Here is an 18,332-nt window from a genome sequence, read left to right as displayed (position 1 = left end):
TGTGAACATTTGTTTGTTGGATGAAGCTCTTATCCATGCTTTGTGCAGGAAGATACTGGTTCCCCTCATTGTTCCTATTCGTACTACAACGCTACAAGAAATGGACCTATGATTTTTTTTTTTTTTAATTATTATGATCATTACTTTTTTATACAAGCAATAAATTACACTATAAGCCATACAAAGCACTCTGCACTCTCTCTTGTCTCTCTTGTCTTCTGCTGGATGGTCAAAGTGTCATGTCTGCTCCCAGACTGTGTCTGTCTTTTCTGTTTTCTCTGTCATTTCCTGTTTTATTTTGTTAAGTTTCCCTCTTGTGTCATGTCTGGTGTTTTTACTTCCCCTCCTTGATTGTTTCACCTGCTCCTGATTACCTGACTCCTCCCTGATTATCTCCACCTGTGTCCTATTGTCTTCCCTCCCTCTTGTGTATTTAAACCCTGTGTTTTCCCCTGTTCCTTTGCCAGTTTGGGTTCTACCTTTGTGTGCTCACTTACCAGCGTTTTTGGATACCTGTCAGTCTGTCTGCCCGTTCTTGACCCGTTTTGCCTTCCGACCACCGATCCTGCCTGTTCCTTGTCTGCCTGCTCGTCTGGTTCTGACCTGGTTCGTACTTCGACTTCTGATTCTGCCTATTCCCTGATTACCTCAGCCTCCAACGTGTTACCTTGTGTTTCGACCCTCGCCTGGACCCTGACCGTGAGTAGCCTTTCCCTCATGTCCCGTTGCCTCCTGAATTGCCCTCCTGTGTATGACCTGGCTTGTTTTTTGACTATCCTCTGTTTTGCCCTAGTCGGGGTGTTGACGGGAATCCTCCGGCTCGGCCGTGCTGACCATCCATATTCCCCGTTCACAGCCCGGACGAAGAGTCCAGAATCACACGCCTTCACAGACGTGTTAACTATTTTGTGCTGTGTTTTTACTACTGTAATTGTGTTTAATAAACACTCTCAATTGGTCATCTGCATTCTGGTCTTGCATTTGGGTTCAGCCTTTGTACTAGTCCCATTACAGTACAAACTGGCCAATAAGATGAACCCAGCAGACCTAGACCAGGTCCGGGAGGCAGTTCGGTCCCAGGGGCAACGCTTAGGGGGACATGAACAGATTTTGCACTCCCTAATGGATAAGATGACTCAGCTGTCCGTTCAGTTTTCCCAGTATTCTGGTAACCAGGCTTCTGCTCCGGTCCCGCCAGTCGAGAATATTAACTCTGTCTCACCCGTTAAAGCCTTGGAGGAACCTAACATCCCACCTCCATCTAAGTACACAGGTAACCCTGATACTTGCCGTAATTTTTGTACACAACTCCAGCTCATTTTTGATTCCCAGCCCCGCCGTTTTGCTAATGAGTTAGCTAAGGTTGCATACATTGCTAGTCTGTTGGAAGGCCCTCCTTTAAGCCTGTTCAACGCAGCCTATGAACAAGGGTCTCCCATCACTCAGTCAGCCTCGGGTTTGATGGCTGAGCTAAAAAGGATATATGACCATCCTATCCGTGGACCACAGGCCGGTCAAAGACTCATGAGGCTGAGGCAGGGAGATCGCCCCATTAGGCAGTATGTCAGTGAGTTTCGTTCTCTAGCAGCAGAATCTGAATGGAACGAGAAGTCTTTGATCTCTGCGTTCCAGAGCGGTCTCAACCGCACCGTTGGTCGTGAGATGGCGCTCCGGCAGGAACTCCATTCACTGGATGATGTCATCGAGGCTGCTATTTGGGTTACTGACCAGTCGGTGTTTTGGCAGCCAGAACCATCATGGAACCGCCAGCCCTCCGTGAGTAAGCCCCACTCAGAACCCCCTCACCCAGTACCTGAGTCCAGCGGGGGTTCGAAAGTGGAACCGATGCAAGTGGGTCGGACTCGTCTGTCGGCAGAGGAACGTCAACGCCGTCTGGTGGCTGGTCTGTGCCTATACTGTGGTCAGGAGGGGCACCGAGTCAGCAACTGCCCAGTGAAACCTAAAACGATGGCAGGTGAGGACTCTCTTTTGAGCAGAACGTTCTGTGTGTCCAGCGCCTCTCGTGTTCAGCCCTTGGTCTGTGTATGCTCTAGTTCTGTGTCTCTGCAGCTTCCAGTCCTGATAGACTCCGGGTCAGACGCTAATCTGATGGATGAAGAATTAGCTAAGCAGCTCCACCTCAGTCTGCTCCCGGTTCTGAAGCCCCTGGAGGCGAGGGCTTTAGACAATCACATTATCTGTAGAGTTACTCAACGGACTCAACCAGTTACTGTCCGGTTCAAAGATGGTCACTCTGAGGAAATCAGTTTTCATGTTTATCGTTCTGACTCTCACCCTCTCATATTAGGTCACCCCTGGCTATCTTTCCATAACCCCTGTATTAACTGGCAAACGGGGGAGGTCCAAGCTTGGGGAGAGGGGTGTGGTTCCTGTTGTGAGGGGGTCCGGAATCCTGATCCTCCGTCCAAGCCAGTTCAGGTCACTGTGGCACCTGTCATCTCTCCAGAGGAGCAGGAGACGGTGTTCCCTGCTCTTAGTAAGGTACCTGAGTGTTATCACGACCTTAAGGAGGTATTTAATAAGTCACGCGCTACTGCGCTACCCCCTCACAGACCGTATGACTGTGCTATTGATCTGCGTCCTGGTACCTGCCCCCCTAAGGGGAGGCTGTATTCTCTGTCTGGCCCAGAGACGGCCGCAATGAAAAAGTATATTGATGAGTCCCTGGCGGCCGGCCTGATTCGACCATCCTCATCTCCAGCTGGGGCAGGGTTTTTCTTCGTTGACAAGAAGGATAAGACGCTACGCCCCTGTATTGACTATCGTGGCCTTAATGACATTACCATCCGTAATAGATATCCATTACCCCTCATGTCTTCAGCATTCGAACTATTACACGGGGCCAAAGTATTCACCAAGTTAGACCTCCGTAACGCATATCACTTGGTGAGAATCAGAGAAGGGGACGAGTGGAAGACTGCCTTTAACACCCCAAGTGGACACTATGAGTACTTAGTGATGCCGTTTGGTCTCACTAACGCCCCCGCTGTTTTCCAAGCTTTAGTCAATGACGTGTTACGTGACATGCTCAATGTTTTTGTATTTGTGTATCTGGATGATATTCTTATTTTTTCCCCGGATGAGGAGTCACATGTCCAGCATGTCCGCCAGGTGCTCCAAAGACTTCTCCAAAACCAACTGTTTGTAAAAGCTGAGAAGTGTGAGTTTCACCGCCCATCTGTTTCCTTTCTGGGTTTTATCATCGCAGAGGGGAGTGTCCAGATGGACCCAGACAAGGTCAGTGCTGTCAGGGATTGGCCCACGCCCACCAGTCGTAAGGATGTCCAGAGATTCCTTGGATTCGCTAACTTCTACAGGAAGTTCATTAGGGGGTTCAGCAGTGTGGCTGCCCCTTTGCATGTTCTAACCTCTCCCAAGTCCGTTTTCAGATGGAACCCCGAAGCAGACGCAGCGTTTGTGAAGCTGAAAAGGGCGTTCACCTCGGCCCCCATTCTGTCGGTTCCGGATCCAGCTCGTCAGTTCGTCGTGGAGGTGGACGCCTCTGATCTGGGGGTCGGGGCAGTCATTTCCCAACGCTCTCCAAAGGACAACAGGCTTCACCCGTGCGCTTTCCTCTCCAGGAGACTGTCCAAAGCGGAAAGTAACTATGACATCGGCAACAGGGAGTTGCTAGCCATCAAGGTGGCCCTGGAGGAATGGCGCCACTGGCTGGAGGGAACCGAAATACCATTCATGATCTGGACGGATCACAAGAACCTAGAGTATCTGCGGTCTGCAAAGAGACTCAACTCCCGTCAGGCCAGGTGGGCTCTGTTCTTCACACGATTCAATTTTTCACTGTCATATCGGCCTGGTTCCAAAAATGTGAAACCTGACGCTCTGTCCAGACTCTTTATGCCCGTCAATTCAGATTCTGAACCAGGACCTATCCTCCCTGAGAACTGTGTGGTGGGGGCGGTACAGTGGGAGATTGAGAAATCTGTTATTAATGCATTACGTGATTGTGACATCCCGGCTGGCGTTCCGCCAGACCGCCTGTTTGTTCCTGATCACCTCCGCCCACAGGTCATCCACTGGGCTCACACATCCAGGCTGACATGTCACCCGGGAGTCCAGCGGACTGCATTCGTTATTAAACAGCGCTTCTGGTGGCCCGCTTTGGAGAAAGAAGTGGCGGAGTATGTCGCTGCCTGTCCTGTCTGTGCTGCGTGTAAGACCTCCAATAAACCTCCGGTTGGTCAATTACACCCTCTACCTGTTCCCAGTAGACCCTGGTCTAATGTGTCACTAGACTTTGTGACGGGGCTGCCCCCGTCAGATGGAAATACCACTGTGTTGACCATTGTTGACCGTTTTTCCAAGATGGCTCACTTTGTCCCACTACCTAAGCTCCCCTCTGCTAAGGAGACAGCAGAGGCCATGTTATGTCATGTCTGTCGATTACATGGTTTTCCCAGAGACATTGTTTCGGACAGAGGTCCTCAGTTTGTTGCACGTTTTTGGCGTGCTTTTTGTTCCCTTATTGGGGCGTCTGTTAGTCTGTCCTCGGGCTATCACCCACAGTCCAATGGTCAGACGGAGCGGCTCAATCAGGTGCTGGAGGCCGGTCTTAGAGTTTTGGCCTCCCACAACCCTGCTTCCTGGAGCCGCCAGCTGATCTGGGTCGAATACGCCCACAATTCGCTACCCTGTGCTTCTTCTGGTCTGTCTCCTTTTCATGTAGTTTGTGGTTATCAACCTCCTCTGTTCCCGGCCCTAGAGAAGGATGTCAGCGTCCCCTCAGCTCTGGCCTTGATAAGGAGATGCAAAAGGACCTGGATTCGCGCCAGACAAGCTCTGTTGAAGGCCTCGGGGGTCTACAAGGCAGCTGCGGACCGGCACAGGACTCCAGCCCCGGTCTACCAGCGCGACCAACGTGTGTGGCTGTCAACCCGTCATCTTCCCTTGAGGGTGGAGAGCCGCAAATTGGCACCCAGGTTCGTGGGCCCATTTCCTATCTCAAAAATTATTAATCCTGTCTCTGTTCGCCTGAAGCTACCTAGGACCATGAGGATACACCCAACCTTCCACGTGAGTCAAGTTAAACCGGCTAAGGAGAGCCGGTTAGTCCCTCCCACCCAGCCACCACCGCCACCCCGGATCATTGATGGAGGCCCAGCCTACACTGTTCGCCGGCTCCTAGCGGCCCGTCGCCGGGGAAGAGGATTTCAATACTTGGTGGATTGGGAAGGATACGGCCCTGAAGAGCGTTCCTGGGTGCCCGCCTCTTACATCCTGGACCCGGACCTGATCCGGGACTTTCATCGCCACCACCCGGAGGTTCCTGGGCCGTCCGGTGCCGTCCCCTAGAGGGGGGGTACTGTCATGTCTGCTCCCAGACTGTGTCTGTCTTTTCTGTTTTCTCTGTCATTTCCTGTTTTATTTTGTTAAGTTTCCCTCTTGTGTCATGTCTGGTGTTTTTACTTCCCCTCCTTGATTGTTTCACCTGCTCCTGATTACCTGACTCCTCCCTGATTATCTCCACCTGTGTCCTATTGTCTTCCCTCCCTCTTGTGTATTTAAACCCTGTGTTTTCCCCTGTTCCTTTGCCAGTTTGGGTTCTACCTTTGTGTGCTCACTTACCAGCGTTTTTGGATACCTGTCAGTCTGTCTGCCCGTTCTTGACCCGTTTTGCCTTCCGACCACCGATCCTGCCTGTTCCTTGTCTGCCTGCTCGTCTGGTTCTGACCTGGTTCGTACTTCGACTTCTGATTCTGCCTATTCCCTGATTACCTCAGCCTCCAACGTGTTACCTTGTGTTTCGACCCTCGCCTGGACCCTGACCGTGAGTAGCCTTTCCCTCATGTCCCGTTGCCTCCTGAATTGCCCTCCTGTGTATGACCTGGCTTGTTTTTTGACTATCCTCTGTTTTGCCCTAGTCGGGGTGTTGACGGGAATCCTCCGGCTCGGCCGTGCTGACCATCCATATTCCCCGTTCACAGCCCGGACGAAGAGTCCAGAATCACACGCCTTCACAGACGTGTTAACTATTTTGTGCTGTGTTTTTACTACTGTAATTGTGTTTAATAAACACTCTCAATTGGTCATCTGCATTCTGGTCTTGCATTTGGGTTCAGCCTTTGTACTAGTCCCATTACACAAAGCTGGGGTGTAGTGGCTGCTTTGCCAACATGTACTGACCCCCATCCCAACCAAATATGTTTAACCCATAAAGACACAAATAGCCACTGATGACCAAAACCCTCTACTGATGTAAAATGTTTAATATCTGTAGATCCATTCATTCTATCAATCCATATAAATAATTGGTGTAAAATACAGTTTATCATCTTTCATGGTCATCAGATATGACCCATTTGGATGTTCAGAGGCTCCGTAGTGAATGTGCAAAATACCGTCATCTTCTACAACATTGATTTACCAGTAAAACCTACAGAGTTTGATCAATGCTAGTGGATGGACACATTTGTTTTATGCTCAGTTATTGATATATTTGTGGAAAATGTCACTTTTTCTTCAGCTTTCTCTGTTTCTAATTTAATAACCTTTGGATTTACACTGAGCTTTAATGAACATTAACATGATCAGCGGATTAAATATAAGACAATATCAAAATTTACACTGAAAAACGCTAAATACAGAGGATAATATTATAATAAATGGTGATAAATCACTTAAAATAGGTTAAATAGAGAGGGAAATATATTTGGGAATTGCTACCAAAGTAGCGTTGGGTCATTATGGGTTAAGGAAAACATTATAAAAGAGCACCTGGATCCTTTAAAGTTGATAGATACCATCTCTAAAATCTTATGATGTATTTAGACTTCTACTTTACGAACAGTAGGGCGCCACATTAATTTTAATTACAGAAAACTCAGTCTGGTGTTCTTCTACCAAAGAAAGTGAATCATCCTCTTTTGTGATTTTCCCCTTTAGATCTCTGTGGGAAAATCATCTTTTTCATTAAGTATAAATATCCTTTTAACTGCTGTATCTACATCCATATCTTAAAGCAGAGAGCTTCAGGATTATAACAATTCAAGTAAGATTGGAATCTTTCTCACTAGCAAGAACTAAATTTTATGCATTTTTCATGAAGGCAGACCATCTGATTGCACCAAGATAAAGGAGCTAAATATCATAGAATAGAATTTAGGGTCTGTTATAAAACTAAATATATTTTTCTCATTAGAATTTGTCCAGAATTTCTTCAAACATAAGGGAATGATTCGTCTGCACATTGTCTCCAGCAATGTTGTAATGTCTGGATTAGTTTATTTTTAATATGAGGTGTAATAAAGAATTTTTGCTCCAGCCAAATTCTTTCCACTTCTGTGAGCTGGTGGATGAGTGTTTTCCACGTGAACATTTCCACATTGTGTTATTTTTGTGTGTATCTCCTTTTACATTTTGTTTTAATGTATTCTCTTTTTGTTTCTGAAGACTTGGAAATAATTTTTATGCTGCTTTTTTATACGCTTCAGTCAAAATATCTGCTTTGCCACACATAATCCTATTATAGTACAAAAGAGCTGTGTGACAGCGGTGGGCTTCCTCCCAAGATAAACAGAAGACGTTGGGACAGAGGTACACATAAGTAAGCAGCAGCTTATTGAGGGTACTTCTTGTCTGTGACATACAACTGTCAAAAATGGCCCTTATTATTATTATTATTATTATTATTATTATTATTATTATTATTATTATTATTATTATTATTATTATTATTATTATTATTAATAATAATTTTTTTTTCAATCTGTTTGTTCCAGTTCCTCAACACATTTCCAATGTGATCTCCTTAGACAAATACAGCTTATAACACCCACCTTTGTAATTAAAGCGCTTTGTACTATCACAGGTTCATTTTTCTGATGATATCCAGATGAGTATTTTATTGTGAGTCTTTTGCGTGTAATTGGAGCCTTGATATGCAACAGATTTTAATGCAGCTCCCACTTTTCTTAAGTACTTTAATGCAGGCACTCTCTGTGTGTTATTTGCTTTTTGTGTCAAGATGAAAAAAATGAAATAATTCTGTTAAAAACTACTATGTGAGTTGCCTAATTTATGAACAAGCAAATCTTACTGTGATTCCCATGACAGCAATTTTCTTATTTTTCTCTAGCATTTTTAGGACAATTTTTCACTTGTCTAAAATTAGTAATATTCCAGGCAAATGCTATTAACCCTTAAAGACCCAAATATAGAACATCAACCAAAAGCATCTACTGATGTAAATGTTCAATATCTGTTGATCCACTAATTCTATCAATACATGTAAAAAATTGGTGTAAAATACACTTTGTCATCTTTTCATGGTCATCAGATATGACCCATTTGGACGTTCAGAGGCTCCGTAGTGAACGTGGAAACACCGTCATCTTCTGTAACATTGATTCACCAGCAAATCCATGGAGTTGGATCAATGACAGTAGATGAACACAATGGGTTTACATTAAGTTAATGATATATGTTACTGGAAAAAATCTGTTTTTCTTTAGTTCTCTCTCTTTTTTGACAATACAACCATCATTGGCCTGATAAATTCAAATGACAAGTTACAGATCTGAGGTAAAAAATTTGTCAAGTGGAGTGAGAACGGCAATCTAATCTTAAATGCTACCAAAACGAAGGAAGTTGTTATTGACTTTGGCCGCAAGAAGAAATCCCATCTCCCTCTCACCATAAACAGCACAGAGGTTGAGGTGGTGGGTAGTTTTAAATTTCTTGGTGTCACTATCGCTGACAATCTTAGCAGGCACTTAAACACCAGCATCATTTTTAAAAAAAATCACTGCAATGGCTTTTCTTTCTGTAAGTAAATAAGTAAGTAAGTAAATTTTATTTATAGAGCACTTTTCACAGACAGAGTGACAAAGTGCTTTATCAATTCAAATCAGAATCAAATTAAGTTTACAGCAGTGGTTCTTAACCTGGGTTCGATCGAACCCTAGGGGTTCGGTGAGTCAGTCTCAGGGGTTCGGCGGAGGTCAAGACACACACTCGACTCATTAGTCGGGTGTGTGTGTCGGGCTAGGTCCGTGTAAACAAATGGCTTCGGAGACTCTTTCTCTGATTGACATCCAATATATGCGGTGTATTATTGTTGCTTATAGCACTACAACACATCCGGAAGTGTTTATAATCTCTTCCACTTGTCTGACGATGAATTATTTGAGTATTTTCCACATAGTTGTGATGACTTTTGCTACTTCCTGTTAACCACGGAGGCAGACATGTGTAGCGTTTGTTTACATTTTTCGGTCACCGCACTGGTCAGTTACAATCATGTGACAACCGACGCACCGTCGCGGACGGAGAAATCGTATTACGCTAAAGCCGAGCTAGTGCCATAATAAAACAACGATCACAAAAATACTGAAGGAGTAACAAGAACTTTTTTTGATACACTACATGCAATTATCTTTTTTTATGTCAAAATTGCGTGGTTCGGAAAGTTCGGGGCAAGATGAAACGAAAACCGGGTTGACCTGACGGCCTACACATACATATACACAACAGCAGAAGTCACACTGATTTGCAGTAAATATTCATTATAATTGTAGCCTGATGGAAATTAGGTGATGGGTGTGTGTTAAAATGTTAAAAATGATAAATAGCATAAATACAATAAGTTCATTATTGGAATACATAAGGTTAAAAATTAAAACCCTTTCAGTGTGGTAATATTAAAAAAGGTCATGTCTTTGTGAAAAGGTATGTAATTTGTTGTGAGTTCATGCACTGTATTGGTTTTGTTCTTTGAACACAGTGATGTTAATGCACGGTTCATTTTGTGCACCAGTAAAACATATACCTGTGTCTTGAATTTGAAAAAAATCATATTTTATTTTTTAATAAAGAGGGGTTCGGTGAATGCGCATATGAAACTGGTGGGGTTCAGTACCTCCAACAAGGTTAAGAACCACTGGTTTACAGAGACCCAACAGAATCCTTCAGGAGCAAACACTTGTGATTGGTGACAGTGGCGAGGAAAAACTTCCCTTTAACGGGCAGAAACCTTGAGCAGACCCAGACTCCTGAAGGATGGACGTCTGCCTTGACCAGTTGGGGTTAAAGAGAGAGAGAGTAAAGGAGGAGAAAAGAGAGAGCGATAGAGATATAGAGAGACTGGTGGGTGGGTGGGGGGGCGATATAGAACAGGGAGCCAGTGGAGAGATTTAAGGATGGGAGTGATGTGGGTTCTCCTGTTTGTGCGGGTCAGAAGCCTGGCAGCAGAGTTCTGGACAAACTGTAGACGGGCCAGCTCCTTCTTGTTTAAGCATGTAAACAGGCTGTTGCAGTAGTCTAAGCGAGAAGACACAAAAGCGTGAACAATCATCTCGAGCTCATTTATGGACACCATAGATCTGAGTTTGGAGATGTTGCGTAGTTGAAAGAAACAGTTTTTGACTAGGTGTTTGGAGTAGAATTCTAAAGACATGTCCTGGTCAAAGATGACACCCAGATTCCTCAGTTTGGTCTTTACCAAGGAACTCAGGTCTCCAAGGTGATGTTTGTTCTGCGCAAATTAAAGGAATTTACCTTAAACTGCCACATTTGATCAAATTTGCATGACTGAAAATATCCTTACCTTCTTGCTTACAGTGTGGTTTGGTAATCTAACTGTACAGGATTGAAAATCCCTAAATCCCCATTTTTTTTTCACCTTTTACCTTATTACTGTCTTTTATGTATTTTTATGCTGAGCGCTTGCAACTCATTTCCAATGCAGTTTTTCTGCAAATGGCAAATAAATGGATTCGGATTCTTTTTGTTATAATAACCCACAAATGTAATATCAGCATGATGATTACAGTGCATAATCAGTCAATTAAATATAAGAAAATACTTGATTTTCATAGAAAAAATGCAAAATACAGAGGAGAATATTATGATAAATGGTGTTAAATCACTTAATAGAGAGAAAAAATATATTTGGGAACTGACACAAAAGTAACACTGGGTCTCTGTGGGTTAAGAGACACATTTCCAGTCACCACTGTGCTGTATGTACAAACAAACACGCATAGGGACGGGAAGAAACCATGACATCCTATGGATTTCTACAGTGTAATCTGATCGTTGTGATAATCATCATGACTCACTGAGAGACACAGGAGGATTAGAGGCACTGTAGTCTTAGATTGCCTTTTGCTACATCAGACACCGTGACCTAAAGAAATAACCCTAGGACTGAGAAGATATAAAAACAGATGAGCACATACAGGCACATACAGAGATCTTTTTCTGAGAGACAGCCCACATCCTGCTCTCTATTGATTTCTTAGGTTGTGGATCATTTTATGCTTGACCAAAGACCGTTCTGTTTTTGGCTGCAGTCGTTAGCAGGCGTAATTCGTGATATTACGCAATTCAAATTCAGTACTGCATTATCAGGCAGAGCAACGAATGCAAGATATATACGAGAATTATTCATAAACATACAACCTCTGACTGAATAGACCGCCCTGACATTTTGACTGTGGCGTAAAACGCTGCCATTACAGGCCCTTAATCACTGAGGCGCTGACATCTACAATGCTGATGTCAAGAGCATTTCTAAGTGCTTGGCTAGAAGTCAACTGGAGCTTTCTTAGTGATTTCTACGTTCTAAATGATGGTGGAGACTTCCAGCTATTGGTTATACTTACAGGGTCATCATGGCTCACATGTGGGTCATTAACCACCTGAGGTTACATCCGTTTGGGAAGTCATTATAATCATATTATTTTGGTGACTGTGGTGCAGATAATTTTGATTAATGATTTAAACGTATAGTATGGGTTGTATGCTGTAAGGTGTCTCTTAATCAAAACAACAGCACGCACGTCAATTGCAGCACACTGCCAAAAATACTCTATTATAATGAAGCAATTTACTGCAGGCTGTATCAGTGGTTTGATTATATTTTGTAAAGGGTTGGAAACATCATCATGTAGATGGATGAAGGTAAATAATTAAGGGCTTAATAAAATACTGCACTAATATCACATCACAGTTGTAGTTTGGAATTCTCATTTTTTTATGTGGAATATTATTTTAACATAAATACTTCTGTTAGTTGTCATGACAAATGTTAAATCTCTTACAATTGAATTCCTCTATTTCTTTTAAGTTTAAAGAAAGATTTATCTTCCTGAGTGTGCGTTGTAGAAAGTAGGTGGGTCCTTAGGGTGTAAAATAATTATTTATGATCAAATTGTGGCAAATATTTCAGACACCTGGACACAGAACACTTAACACAATTATAATGACTAAAATACAACATTCAGAGTTGAGAAAAATTAAGTGAAAACATTCTTTGAATGTGACTCTTGTCATTATCATTTTGAAGCCCAGCCCACTGTTAGCAATAAAACACTCAAATTCAATATGTTCTAATACTTTTACCAACTGAGTGTATTTACTAGTAACTAACATTATTTTATTACAATTATTAGTCGACAATCCATCTACTATGTTCTTAATGTAATATAATAAATAGAACAGCACACACACACACACACACACACACACACACACACATATATATATATATATATATATACAAATATAAATATAAATATAAATATATATATATATATATATATATATATATATATATATATATATATATATATACAGGGTGGGGAAGCAAAATTTACAATATTTTGAGGCAGGGGTTGAAAGACAGTGTATGACCAATTAGTTTATTGAAAGTCATGAGAATTTATTTGCCACAAGAAAATTTACATAATAGAAAATGTTTTTATTCTATGTGTCCTCCTCCTTTCTCAATAACTGCCTTCACACGCTTCCTGAAACTTGCACAAGTGTTCCTCAAATATTCGGGTGACAACTTCTCCCATTCTTCTTTAACAGAATCCTCCAGACTTTCTCGTAATAGTTTTGCTCATAGTCATTCTCTTCTTTACATTATAAACAGTCTTTATGGACACTCCAACTATTTTTGAAATCTCCTTTGGTGTGACGAGTGCATTCAGCAAATCACACACTCTCTGACGTTTGCTTTCCTGATTACTCATATGGGCAAAAGTTTCTGAAAAGGTATGGATAATAGTGTTAGGTATGATAATGACATCAATATATGTTTGGTTTCAAAACAATTGATGTAGTGCCTGCTGAGAAAAACAACTAAATTTTCATTGTAAATTTTGCTTCCCCACCCTGTATATATATATATATATATATATATATATATATATATATATATATATATATATATATATATATATATATATATAAATTTTGTTACAGGACACTATGTATTGGCATTAGCTGCAAAAAAACCAGATGTATGCACCAGATTTAGCAGAAAAGCTAATTTCCATCTGTTGTCCTGGACAAATCACATATCATTGAATGTTGAATGTTCTTCATCGTTTGTTATAGATGGACTGCTTTAATAGTTACCTGAGGACCTGCTTCTACTGCGCTCTGCTGTGTGTGTTCAGTTATTGGATCTAACCTATATACAGTATCTGTGCAGTCCTCGCTGCACTGGACTGCATATAGGACATTGTTTATAATTGTCTTATAGTTCAGTGGAGATCAACCAGGATGGTCTGGGCTGAGGTTGTTCCTATTGTTTAATGAGCTGTCCTGCACTAGTCGTTTTGGTCTCCACTGGCTCAGGTGTAGGTCTGCATGTGAAAACCAAGGTCACATTGAATAGATCCATGGTCTGGGGCCACTTTCAATTTCTAAACGTTGTTGGTAAAGTCACTGGAAACAAATTATCCTCTGGATCTCCAGGGACATATTCCCAATGAGAGGAGCTAAGATAGTGAAGATGTGATTTGCATTACAGATAAGTTCACACTGCTAATTACGGGTCTTAATTGGGCTCTTTCTTTTGTATCTTTAAATAAATGGATCCTTCATAGTACATGGTATTCAAGGGTTTTCTCCTTGTCTAGCTGCTGAGTGTAATTTATGACATTCTTTCTGTGAGAGTTTTTTTTAGTTACCTCAGTCCCTCAATGGTTCGATTGTAACTGAGTAGTTACTTTTATCATTAGTTTAGCATGATAATTGATCATTTTGGTTTGAAGGAGTAGGATTAGATAAGTTTATACTTCTTCCTACTCCTTTTCGCACATGTAAATTTTGAGGCTTAAGACATTGCAGTTTTAAGTTACCGTCTTGTTTTGTTCTCATTGTCTTGATTGTCATTTATTTGCATTTCTGCTTTTAAATTGTCATTTACATGATCAAAATAAAGATAACGATCAATTAAGCAGGAAAGTATTGTCGTCCGTTTTGAAGCTAGTGTTTGGTCATCACAACATTGTCTCTTTGAAGTGACCGCATTTGGACAAAAGAGGTGGAACTACCACTAAAGGCTAGTTAACTGATTTACTAAAATGGTAAACTCCATCAAACATTGGATAACAAAGTCATTTTACAGTCTTACAGGGGAACCTATATATCACCACTACACTTGAGCTGTCTGTCAGGAAAAAAAATGTGATTTCTTGAGTAAACTGAAACTCAGAAAGTCCAGCTCAGCAGGCGAGAGAACTGTCATACAGACCTGTCAGTCAAAACCTGACACTGCTGATCTCAAAGCCTTCTATTGGACCTGAGATTTTATTGATGGAGCGATAATTTAAAGATGGAAAACCAGATCATTTCCACTCAACAGATGAGACTGGAATTACTCCTGGGGAAAAAAAATATATATTGATTTTGCATTTTTAGAGAGAGGTCTAGTATATGTCTACAGGAGCCATAGTACAACCTTAAGATACTTCCACCATGGCTTCACGTTGGAGCTGAGATTGTTGAGATCCTGGTCACAATCCAAGACGTTAGGAGGCGATATGACTCAACACCGCTCTGTTGCATAGTATCTTCATGTTTCTGGGTTTGTTCAGATGTTCTCACGTCATTGCTTGCAACTGTCATAATGTAGTAATGTATAATTCCTTGCCTTTTTGTTTAGTGATAGACTTTTCAATAATCTTGGTCATTTCCTATATGACTGCACTGAGTAGAAATGTCACCGTTTCCTAGAGGATATGATCTGCACTGACCTTAAATGCATTAATGGTTAACTGGACCTGTCACACTCTCACACTGGTTCTGTGCTTTCGATGGTATTTGTTCTGCTCTATGGACTCTTAACAATGGAGCTGAGCCTTCTGAATGAGACAAAATGTCTTCAAGAACAAAACAAAGTCAAATTGCTTTCGACTTAAGTGCACAGGATCACTTGATATGGATGACTGAGAATTAAGAGAGATGGAAACTCCAGTGTTTTACTATAACTTTAATATTTGTCCTGTTTTGACAGTGAGCAGCATTTTCGACTTTAAACTTCGCTGTATTTTCCTACATGAATGCCATTAATTAATTACTTACCCTTTTATTATTATTATTATTATTATTATTATTATTATTATTATTATTATTATTTTATTTTATTTTTGATTGTTTTCAGTATTTAACCCTGTAAAGCCTGAACCATTACATCATTAACAGAAAATTCCAGTTCTTTGAAACTGGAGCATTTATTGGTCCTTCTGAACAACCTTTTTTTTTTTTTTTTTTTCTAATATCAATTTCCATGTATGAGTTTCAATTTTGTATCATATTTGATACATCAGGTGTCAATGCTCAAATATTATTATTTTTGAGCAAACAGAAACATAATATAACATAAACCTGTCTGTCAAATTGGTAATTCCTTTTCAAAATTGTCAGAGTTCTGCCTCCCTCCTCATTAATGACAATCTTGTAGTGTCACTGGAAAGGCCTCTGGTGAACGAATTCCTCCCCCCTGGTGGATTATCTGTGTATTGCAGGTATCTAATTGTATACATCAGGATTTTCAAGACAAAACATATCAAACTGATCATATAGAGGGCTTCAAAACTCATATATCAAATATGATACATTTGACATCATAAGGTTAAGCGCCTAATTTTTTGGAATTTGCATGTGGGATATTGTTTACACTAAAGAAAAGAAGGAATTTTCTTATTGATGTTATGTTTTAACAGGGCTCTTTCTAATACTACAATAAATGGAGAGAGAAAGATATAAGGGAAGACATGGTATGTGAACCGCATAGGGCATGTCACTTTATCTTTACCTCTTGCATTATGTATAAAAAGCATACATGTGTGTAGATGGCGTGGGTGTGTGCATATCGTTGCCGTCCTACCTCCAAGTAGACGACCCAGGGCATAACCAGCGTGGCCACCAGAAGGTCAGCGACAGCCAGGCTGACAATCAGATAGTTGGTGGTGGTCTGCAGGGCCTTCTCTCTGGACACAGCCATGCACACCAGCACGTTGCCAAAGACAATGACGAAGATGAGAAGAGTAAGGAGCATGGCGTAGTAGTTGTAAGGATGCTTCTGCTCCTGATCCGTTTCGTTGAAGCTCCATGTTCCATTATCAAAGAAACTGTCATTGTAGGCATTCTGGGTAAAGACATCCATTAGCTGTGAGTGACAAAGGCCAAGAAGGGGCCCTGAAAAGTATCCAGACACAAAGAGGAAACATTAATGAGCATCTGCTGGCACATTCAAGTGAATATTAGCATGCTGGTTTTTTTTTTTTTCAGAAAAAAGAATATGTTTTGAAATCTTCACTTTGTATTCCTGCAATAAGTCGAGTATCTGTTAGAGGACTGAATCTATTTTTGAATGAATATGCATAAAAACTGTACACAAAGCTTCTATCATATTTACATTTGATAACAGTTTCATCAAATGCCAAGTGTTAAATCTACTTAAACGGTCAAATTAAGATCATTTGGAAAGCTGGTTGGAATACAATCAGATCCCGTAGTTTCTTGCCAAATTACTTCTGTATAAAATGTAAATGTATGAAGACTGCATTGATATGTATTCCCTTAAATCCACAAAGTTTGTTTTTTTTTTTCATCACTCTGCCTCATGTTTTATAATTACTCAGTCATGGCTGACAAAGCCATCTTTTGGAACAGGGATATGCAGAAAAATATGTTTGTCAAAGAAAAAGAGCTGCACTGATTTTTAGGAAATTTACATTTTACGAGGAAAGGTTAAAAGTGAGTGTAAAAACAGCTGTGTGCAGTGTTTTTTTGTGATAATGCATTTGTCTGCTATTGGAACTAACATGCATACTGGATGCCTTTCCTACCAAAGTCACATACACACACTGAGTTTGAAACAAAATGAAATGTCCAGATTTTTATTGTCATCCAATATTCTTCACCATTTGTTTCATCATTTGGCTGAATACTATTTAGCTTGCTCAGTTTGGTATTTTGCCTCCTGGCTGCAAAACACACTACTACAACTCACTAAGACGCCTGGACAGAAGTTAACTATCATTAATATTGCCAATTAAAATGTGTGTTTTAAAAAAGACCCCCCAAAAAAACCGCAGCTAATGTACTAAAAATGTGTACCTGGCAGAAGTAGAAATTATGATAGTGGTCAAAACCTGCAGAGAATGAGTTTAACAGTAAAACAGCTGAAGTATCTGCACCAGGAAGGCGACATTAAAACTGTCTCACCCTGACAGACAGAGTTCCTTATTATTTATATAGTGCTGGAAAAACACAATTTATTAAGGCATTAGATTAAATTGTATTTGTCTCCAACATAAGTAAGGAAGTTGGGTTATCATTATTTAGGAATAAGTGCCACAAATCATCTGAATCAACACAGAAAAGCCTTTAACCTATAACAGAATGCATTTTGTGCAAACAAGACAATGTTTTAGTGCTAAGGTTACATAAATCTAGTTAATTCTCCTTAGATTTTCCATTATATCCCTGTTTAATTTTTTTTTTTAGCGTATATTAAATTTGCTATATTGTGACACACTATGAAACCCACTATTCCACTGCACATAGTAAACAACTGCACACACAACATCCTATTTTACAAAACCATAGCCATGTATCTGTTCCAGCTGTCTGAAAAAAAAATGTTCGCTGTGTGTCTACTCTTTCCAGTTTTTCACCAACATCTTTAAAATTGTATCTCTGCACACGAGTTCATTTTCTAAACCTAACAATCTCTCTTGTGCCTGTTTTTTTGCATATCATTTGTAATTTTATCTGCAGTAGTATTCCGTTGGGGCAGTTATCTGCAATCATTACCACAGGCCTCTTAATTTAGTAAAAACTATCTAAATTGAAATTAAACGGAATTAATCACACAGACTGAAATCATTTTATTTTTTCAGATGTTTTTTTAAGTTTGAAATCATAGCTTCCTTAGGCTTAGAGTCAGTTGAACCAGCAGTTTTTGTTTTTTTTTTTCTTTTGTTACTATAAAACAGATGAGTACCAGGGATGCTTGCAAGATAAATCCACCAGTTTTTTTTATGACCCTT

General features: G+C 40.8%; 1 protein-coding gene across 2 annotated transcripts in view; it reads right to left on the bottom strand.

Annotated features, from left to right (window-relative positions):
• The window catches only part of drd2a (dopamine receptor D2a), a 76,337-nt gene that overhangs the window by 25,962 nt on the left and 32,043 nt on the right, over positions 1-18,332 (bottom strand). For both annotated transcript variants that reach the window (XM_030152963.1, XM_030152961.1), the window contains exon 2: positions 16,163-16,473. In XM_030152963.1, the coding sequence (XP_030008823.1) occupies positions 16,163-16,441 (279 nt within the window). In that variant the 5' untranslated portion in view covers positions 16,442-16,473. The remainder of the gene's footprint in view (positions 1-16,162; positions 16,474-18,332) is intronic.

The sequence above is a fragment of the Sphaeramia orbicularis genome, chromosome 13 (assembly GCF_902148855.1).
Source record: "Sphaeramia orbicularis chromosome 13, fSphaOr1.1, whole genome shotgun sequence".
Lineage (NCBI taxonomy): Eukaryota > Metazoa > Chordata > Actinopteri > Kurtiformes > Apogonidae > Sphaeramia > Sphaeramia orbicularis.
This window is presented reverse-complemented; position numbering and strand designations above follow the sequence as displayed.